The following is a 9,838-nucleotide window of genomic DNA, read 5'->3' on the forward strand; positions in this document are numbered from 1 at the left end:
TCCTATTTGTATAGAAACTTTAAAAAGCCTGCAAACCCATTATTTTGACTTTTGTGGGGCACTGGTTGTCACGGGAAAAAGCTCATCCAGATAATAGGACCACCGAGGAGGTTTGATTCTGCAACCAGAGTACTTCAGGCGAGCGCTCTAACGACTGTATTAGAGCCGACCCTGTATATATCACAGATCTATGCTGACAATCATTTATCTAGGACCACCGAGGAGGTTTGATTCTGCAACCAGAGCACTTCAGGCGAGCGCTCTAACGGCTGTACTAGAGCCGGCCCTGTATATAGCACAGATCTATGCTGACAATCATTTATCTAGGACCACCGAGGAGGTTTGATTCTGCAACCAGAGCACTTCAGGCGAGCGCTCTAACGACTGTACTAGAGCCGGCCCTGTATATATCACAAATCTATGCTGACAAATATTTATCTAGGACCACCGAGGAGGTTTGATTCTGCAACCAGAGCACTTCAGGCGAGCGCTCTAACGACTGTATTAAAGCCGGCCCTGTATATATCACAGATCTATGCTAACAATCATTTATTTAGGACCACCGAGGAGGTTTGATTCTGCAACCAGAGCACTTCAGGCGAGCGCTCTAACGACTGTATTAGGGCCGGCCCTGTATATATCACAGATCTATGCTGAAAATCATTTATCTAGGACCACCGAGGAGGTTTGATTCTGCAACCAGAGCACTTCAGGCGAACGCTCTAACGACTGTACTAGAGCCGGCCCTGTATATATCACAGATCTATGCTGACAATCATTTATCTAGGACCACCGAGGAGGTTTGATTCTGCAACCAGAGCACTTCAGGCGAGCGCTCTACCGACTGTATTAGAGCCGGCCCTGTATATATCACAGATCTATGCTGACAAGCATTTATCTATCTCATTGCAAGTTGCCTCAAGCGTTTTCAAAACGCACGCATGGCCCGCATCCAGTGTTAAATGATCTCATCGCAAACAGTGTTGTTGTTTTATCAGCCTCACCGCACCCAAGTATCGCATTCAGAGTAAAGACTCATACAGACTGGATGCGGTGCGTGCGTGCAGTCTGGCTAAAAAATTTTTAATCGAAATACATTACTTTCAAAGAGAGTGTCTAGACTGGATGAATGCGTACGATACATGTGTGTATAAAACGCATTTCATTTCAACTGATTTTTGTGGTCACATAACTCAGCTATCTGGACTCTGTCCAGGACAGTGGGTTAGTTGTTAGTTGTTATTGGTCAGTGAGAGATAAGAGGGTGTAGTGGTCTTACACCTACCCACTGAGTCGTTAAAACTCGTTCTGGGTGGGAGTTGGTATCGGGGTGCGAACCATGTACCTACCAGCTTTATGTCTGATGGCTTAACCACGACACCACCGTGGCCGATTTATAAAACACAATGAAATATAATAACACGCAAGCCGCAGACGCATCGTATATTTAATATATAAAAGTAGTCGTTACACATAATATATGTAATATATATAATACTAGTCGTTACGCATCATATATTTAATATATAATACTAGTTGTTATACATAATATATGTAATATATATACTAGTCGTTACACATAATTTTATAGTTAATATATAATACTAGTCGTTACACAGCATATATTTAATATATAATACTAGTCATCATACATCATGTATTTAATATATGATACTAGTCGTTAGACAATATTATTACTCGAAAACATCTTACAATGCTGCAAACTCGGTAGAGTTATTTTCATAAGTCGTAAAAAACTGTTTTGAATAAACGTGGACCTTTAACATAAATCTGTCTATTTTAAAATCTTAACACACATCTGGCTGTTTAGAAAACATTACAGAAACGGTGTGCTTCTAGTTCAAGGTATGTTATTCTTTCTCCCCTCAACTGGGGATGTCACGGTCCGATAGCGTTCAACAATTATGGGTACGTCACCCGGCTACGTCATGTTACACTGACCTAATGGTCGTGAACTCATTGGAATGCTGAATAGTCTGGGTGAAAAACAGCACGTTTGCAAACAAGTTTGTTAAAGTTTGTTTTCTTTAACGACAACACTAGAGCACAATGATTTATTAATGATAGACGAGATGCGGTCCGTCTAAAAAAAAAAAAAAAAAATATATATATATTAAAAAAACTAAATATTTTAGTTTCATTGAGAGCGTCTGCACTGGATACGTGTGTTTGCAAAACACATGCGGCCAGCAGTAATGAAATAATCGTATAATAATGGTATATAGGTTATGCTCAACAAGCAACAATCGGACCGCGCGCCGCATGCAGTCTGTATGAACCTTTACACTGGATGCGAAGCGTGGATGACGTGAGCATATTTAAATTTCATATAAAAACATGTTCTTAAGTTTTAAACCCATACCAACTCAAATAACATTTTTAGAAAAAAAAAGTCCAGTATAAATAAAAATGTTTCTTTACAAATTACCATTAAATTATACAGATAAATTCTCATTTCTAACACAGGGATGAAGACAAAATGCTACAATAGCCAAGATATGCAGCTTGACTTGTCTCTGAAATAAACCAATACTACAGAACACAGAGAATAAAGGTAGAATGACGCGTGTAGTAGTATATAACCTAGTCTGGGGGTGGCAGTCCTCTTTGTGGCGATGCAAGAGGGGTACAATATCCAGAAAGGGATTTCCTCGGGAGTGGCTGTCTTCCTATAGACGAAACTCGCACACCTGTGCGTTTAATTTAGATAGTGTAAATGCTATAGTAGTAGTCTACTAGCAAAAAACAAAAATCGAAAGAAAAATAAATGTGTGAAACACCCCCCCCAAAAAACAACAACCCAAAAAACAAACAACAAACAACAACAACAAAAAAACAACAACATTTTACCAAAATATAAGATGTACTTAGTTATTACTAATATATTACAAAACATAAAAACGTACTTAATGTTTATCACAGTAATATTTGGTTGGTTATGTCATCATGTAAGTCTTGGTGTAATTTTAGATCTAATCTGTTCTTATTTTGATTCTGAACCAGAAGCTAATTAAATATGATTCCTTTTTACCATAAGTGCCAATAAAGACATTGTATTTTGTTGGGTACCCAGCCATGTTGGCATCAGGGGTAATGAAAAGGCAGATTCAGCTGCCAAGTCTGCTTTGGATCTGCCTCATGCCAGGATTGGTGTACCGTATACTGATTTTAAATATTGTATCAACCAATTTATCTTTTCGACTTGGCAACGTGATTGGGACGCTGAGGTTGCGAACAAGCTTCATGCTATCAAGCCAGTCTTGGGAGACTGGCAGTCCTCCTATAGACAGTGCAGAAAGGATGAAATAGTCTTGTGTCGTGCCCGCATCGGTCACACTTACTTAACCCATTCATTTATCTTGAAGAAAGATCCTCCACCTCAGTGTGAGCACTGCCAGTGTCTTCTGACTGTGTGACACATTTTGGTGGCGTGTAAGCAGTTGTCAGCAACTCGAAAAGATATATTTGGACAAAGAAATGTGATGGAATCATTTCGATTCCATCCAGAACTTTTATTGCAGTTTTTACGAAATACTGACTTTTATTCTAAATTTTAATTATATCTATCTGTGATATTTGTATTTTTACACAGTCCTTTACACTGTGTTTTTATTTAACTGTTGAATTTTTATATTGATGATGATCATCACACTTTTCTTGCATTTTACCATAGTTTGACACCCAATAGCCGATATATTTTTCGTGCTGGGGTGTCGTTAAACATTCATTCATTCATTCATTCATTCATTCTTTTTACCATAAGATTGAATAAAAAGTGTAGCTCTATTAGATACTTATGGCGTATCCAGTTCCAGATTTAAAAAATACATGAAGTGTCTTCAATACGTTTTGAGTTCTATTTTTTTTTAGAAATACCAAGCCCAAAACAACAGAAGCTGAGCCGGGCGCTGTCAGAATATAAAGCATTTTCCATGTCTTCTGCTGCCAGATCTGTAGTTCGCGCCAACACAGACGCGGTGTGTTTTGTCACATTCAATTCAATTTCAATGTCTTTCTTTCTCAACTGGAATCTTACTCGCCAGATCCTAAAATCGATGGTCGCCCAACGGACAATCTGATTAAAATTAGCTCTACTGGTCTACCAGTAGATCTAACAGCATTGCGTGGGCTCCCATGTCCAGGTGACATTTCATCTATAAATAACAATTTAAATATCGACCAATTACACTTCGCCTTTTATAGCGTTATTCGGGAGCATACAAATTTAAAAAAATATCGGGCGAGACTATTTATGCAATAGGCGAACTTGTTTGTCTATTTGAACATTAAAAGAGGGAAAAGTGCAGTAATAAACTCTGGATTGTATATTAGTATAAACAGATTTTATGGCTATACCATCACGGTATATTTTATATTGAAATTAGTTTCCGGCATATTTCGTAATTCACCCGAAACATTTCATATACCCTCGGCATAATCCCGAATGTTTTCAAATTCTGTTCAAATCACTGGCGTGATTTTGCATGTAATGTTTTGATTGGTCGAATGAAAGATCAACTGGACATGACCTCCAGCGGGCTGCTGTTAGATCCACATGTAATAGTGGATCTAATTTTAATTAGATTTCCCAACGGACTACCTTTGTAATTTCTTAGTCGCCCTTAGCCCATAAAGGTGGCCACGGGCGACAGGGCGACTGCTAATTTTCAAGCCTGGCTTCAGAAACTAGAAAGTACAGTGAGTGGTCAGTATAATGCAATGATGAATAAACAGATTAAGGGCGGTACGTAGCCCAGTGGTAATGCACTCGCATGATTATCGGTCGGACTAGGATAAATCCCCGTCTGTGGGTTAAGGTTATTTCTCGTTCCAGCCAGTACACCACGACTGGTATATCAAAGGCTGTGGTATGTACGATCCTGTCGGTCGGATGGTGCATATAAAAGATCCCTTGCTATTAATGAAAAAAAAATGTAGCGGGTTTCCTCTCTAAGACTTATATGCCAAAATTACCAAATGTGTGACACCCAATAGCCGATGATAAATAAATCAATGTATTTTAGTGGTGTCGATAAACAAAACACACTTTTAAGTAGATGTATGAATGGAATGAATGGAATAATAGACAAAATAATTAGCTATTAAAGAGACGGTCCTGAATTTGTTGCCATTGTAAGATGTTTACGACAGACTTTTTAACGAATAAAATTACATATTAAATAACTCTTTTGCCTGTTACTGATTTCTCTTATGTTTATATAGCAAATCACTCTATAGATTTTACCTCTAAATAATTTCGTACCGAAAAATAGCTATGAACATCAGGAATTAATGAATGGGTGAATGTTTAACGACACCCCGGGACAAAAATGCACATCTGCTATTATGCCAAACAAAGGCAAGAATATGAAATGTTTTTTTTAATAAACATGGGATTTAGCTCAGTCAGTTGAGTGCTCGCTTGAGGTCCTTGCGTCGCAAGATCGAACCACCTCGGTTCCAATCCATTCAGCTGATTGTGTTTTTTCTCGTTCCAACCAGTGCACCAACAGCTGACCAAAGGCCGTGGTATGTATTTTTCTGTCTGTGGGAAAGTGCATATAAAAGATCCCTTGCTGCATTAGGAAAAAAGTAGCGGGTTTCCTCTAATGACTACGCGAGTCAGAATTACTGGGGGTAAAAACACAATACAATACGAATATGAAGTTAAGTTAAGTATATATTAAAAACTGTATAAAAATCTAAATATTTTAAAAACTTTAAAATTATTTCTAGATGGAATTTTTAGTTAAAGTTTATTTTGTTTAACGACCCCACTAGAGCACGTTGATTTATCAATCATCGGCTATTAGATATGAATTTTAAACAAAAATATTTTAATAAATTTTTACAGTATACAGATATACGGTTGGAGGGAGTTGAGACACAGAGAGAGAGAGAGAGAGAGAGAGAGAGAGAGAGAGAGAGAGAGAGAGAGAGAGAGAGAGAGAGAGAGGGGGGGGGGAGTCCATGCAACCCATGAAACCTTTTTTGTTGGTCCCCCACCCCCCCCCCCCCCCCCCCCCCCCCCCCCCCCCCCCCCCCCCCCCCCCCCCATATGATCCCGGCTGCGCCAGTGCATTTAATCTTAAAATAAATGAAAACAATATTTAATACACAAATTAAAATATCAAGTACAAAAAAATTATAATAAACAATATCTGCCAAGCATTAATTTTTCACATATTAGTATTTGCAAACACAAAAGTAACACATTCATTTTTTTTAAAGTTTAATATCTGGTGTGTAATGTTTTATATAAAAATAAAACAAACACTATGTAAAAATAGTTAAAAAAAACAAACACATAAAAAAACATTACGCCACATGACTTTACAAGCGTTTGCTTACTAACAAGCGCTCGTCTGGTATCCAGTACCCATGCACCGATGTTAATCGCACCGAGGAAATATTAATCGCACCGACAGCCAATAAGGAATAGCTATATAAATGTATTGTTGCCAGAGTAATCAGTAATCACGCTCTCGGCGCATGCCAAGTTACGTGTTTCCAGACATGCTCATCAATACCGGTTCCAAGTTCGAAATCGGTTTAAGGCCAACACTTTTTCTTCTTTTCTTTTTTAAAGCACTGTCTGCACTGTCTTAAGTAGCTACCTTTCTTAAGCAGCACCTATTTTAAACAGGCACCTTTATAATCTCGCATATTCAAGTTAGCACTAGTTGATCTATTTTCACCAACCACCTGTATTCACAGTAACACAACTGTATTTAATATTTATGAATCATGTTTCATTTGCTTTTAAATTGTCTGATAATTTCACCTGGGGTCGGTCCATAGCGTAACACATGTTCGTACACCTGTGATGTTCGAACGCTTTTCGAATCCCTTCTTCCCCACGGTCCGTATCTCCAAATGTCTGTGCGTACGAGTGAATTACAGGACACGTAAGTTTGTATCCATTGTCCGTCTCTGACTCCACCCCTCTGAGTCCAACGATGACTAACTTCCCTCCGCTCTTGTGGTAAGAATAATGAACAAATGCATCCAAACTCGTCGGATCTATCAGAACAGATGTTCCATCCTTTTGAATGAAATCTTTAAAATCCATTCCAAGATTTTCCTCAATGATAACCCACTCTTTCGCCGTCACTTTATTTTTGCTTCTTCTCACACAGTTCGTAAAAGCCACCTTTTCCACGGGAACGGCCAACAGTACATTGAATTCCACTTTGTTGCTGGGACTGGGTACCAGCTTGTTGAAAGTCCTGCCCAGTGATTTCGCCTGCTTGTATCGCTCGAGTTCTTTAGTACACAGTTCTTCTGTTGTCTCTTTGCTCTTAAAAGCCTTCACCAAAACCTTGTCCCCTTTTTTGTCCCCGGTACCGCGTAAGACGCCGTTATACACATTTTTCCTCACCCCTTTTTTACACGGTAAAGTAGAAAAATTAGCGTGGTACACTTCGTCGTTTTTGCTAGAGAAAGAACCGTCAGACGTTTTATTTCTCACTAGAAACATCGCTGAATATAACACAGGTCCGTATTGCCCAGCAACAACCGGCAGTGTGAGTGTGTGTGAGGAGTAGTGCAATATATATCGATCATTCAAGTAACTGTTGCCGGCTGGGTGCGGCGCGCACACACCGTGACGTCAAGCGCCATATATGGCACATATTTTTGTAAGTGGTTTCCGCGTATCATGACTAACCTACGTGAGGAAATCCTTGTGGTGAATTTCGTGTTGTAAATAGATATGTTTCTATTTTTGTAACCAAGCCGGAATTGCCTTCATTACCAACGTTTTGCACAGGCGCGTGTGAGAGATTTTAGCAGGGAGGGTCTAGACAAAGACTAAGACTAAATTGTTTAACGTGCACATTCAGAGCAAGCTGTTGTAGCGCACGCCTGTCCTGGGCACAGGTGCTGGCCTCGACTGGCTCATCCGTCCAGGACAGTAAAGGGTGGGGTGGGAGGAGGAGGGGCCGCCTGCACTGGCAGGTGCAAGGGAGCACCAGCAGTCCGACCGGGGCCGGTAACAGGCGTGGGGTGGTATGGTGCTATGTAATTTGGAATGTCCCGTAGGATTAAGCCAAAGGGAAATGGGTACGCATTTTGATGAGGGATATTGGGCGCCATTTTGATGGTCGTTCTAAAAAATAAAAGGTAGGAAGCTATGTATAGGTTTAGATTTTAGTAGGCCAAGAGTAGCTCGTTGAGGGTCTAGACTGGCGCGCGGAATTTATAGTGGTAGGGCAGGGCCATAGCTAGTGGGGTGGGGGTGGGGTGGGGGGGATCCGGAAAAAATATAGAAACTTAAAGAAAATTATCTTCTTAACCATTAACTACTCGGTTTTCCCCCCCCCCCCCCCCCCCCCAACCAAAAAAATCCTAGCTACGGTCCTGTAGGGCGTGTGTGTGTGTCGAGACGTATTCCGCAGAAATATGTATCAATTGAAAGAACAAAGACAAAATTTGCTTCAGCAGGGAGGGATTTCGACAACCCTGCAGACTCACTTGGTATATATTATGATTTAAAACAACGGCTGTGTTCTTTGTTTAATGATCTAAACTCAGCACGTTTTGGGTGGTTTCCTACATCACTAGTATACGTGTACCGGATACGATGACAGACAGAACACGCGTGGTCAAAATATATGACATTTTATAGGACTTAACAACATTTATAGGGAGGGACTAGGTTTGCTATTTATTTGATTTTTATACATCAAAAACGTTTCCTAAGGTAGTTATTTATGATTCAACTGTAGCTTTCGACAGGCTAACAAACATGGCCGTTATAGACTGAGGAAGTTGATCACTTTCCTGCTTCGGGCAGTGCCAACAGGAAAACACGTACCACGTTAACCTTGTCGTGGGGCTCTGACTAGGACAGGGCAAATTACATCACGGATTCTATAAAGTATTAGTATAGCCTAGGGGTAGATCCACCGACCACCGCACCTTAAATGAGTGTTCTACCTCCTAGATATACCCCCGCCACTTTTATATTTTATAGGCCCGCATGAATGTGCTGACCTCAGACGCGTGTGATGGGGGAGGGTTTCTGGGGTCAGTACGTGTGTTACTAGAATTATATGAATGTATTTTAGGGGATTTAAAACTAGAGTCAGCAGAAACTCTTCTTATATACGGAAATGGATACTCTAAACAATAAAATGGAAGTAACGGCTAATTTTAATGACCAAAAACGGTTATAATAAAGAAAAGCACGCCGCACTGTTTAAAAAAACGGTTATAATAAAGAAAAGCACGCCGCACTGTTTAAAAACGGTTATAATAAAGAAAAGCACGCCGCACTGTTTAAAAACTAGGGTCTGTCGCTTTAAATAATAGTACCTTGTGTACTTCACACAATTAATAAAATGTCAACATCAAAAACAAAATAATAATATAAAAAATAAAATAAATAAAATAAAAAATAAAAATGATACCAGTACAAATTGAACAGTAATACAATCAACTGATTCATTCACCCACCCATGTTAAACAATAATGTTTTGTGTAATTCCCACACGTTCACAGTAAAAAACCCATCCAATGGATAGCAAACTATAATGCAACCAGGTGCATCGCATTATAACTGTGCTGTGTCTGACCCCTCAGTCAAGGTCAATATGTCGACGAGTTACGTGTTAAAAGGATATGTCAAAATGTATGTACACGCATGCAACTCGGCGCTATGTCAACAAACCGGGTGATATTTTGTACGTTCAAGTTTCACAGCGACCATAATGTGTGTAATGAACATATTTAGTGTTTTATCTAAAGGGGCCAGAACGTTCACAAATTGTTTTATTTCCACACTTGTTATTAAATGTTATTGTTTGGATATGTG

General features: G+C 39.5%; 1 protein-coding gene across 1 annotated transcript; it reads right to left on the reverse strand.

Annotated features, from left to right (window-relative positions):
• Nucleotides 1-6,766: 6,766 nt before the first annotated feature.
• On the reverse strand, nt 6,767-7,501 carry LOC121389330 (alpha-protein kinase 1-like). The gene has a single exon (XM_041520925.1). The coding sequence runs from the start codon at nt 7,499-7,501 to the stop codon at nt 6,767-6,769; it is 735 nt and encodes a 244-aa protein (XP_041376859.1).
• Between the last annotated feature and the right edge of the window lie 2,337 nt (nt 7,502-9,838).

The sequence above is a fragment of the Gigantopelta aegis genome, chromosome 14 (assembly GCF_016097555.1).
Source record: "Gigantopelta aegis isolate Gae_Host chromosome 14, Gae_host_genome, whole genome shotgun sequence".
Taxonomy (NCBI): Eukaryota; Metazoa; Mollusca; class Gastropoda; order Neomphalida; family Peltospiridae; genus Gigantopelta; species Gigantopelta aegis.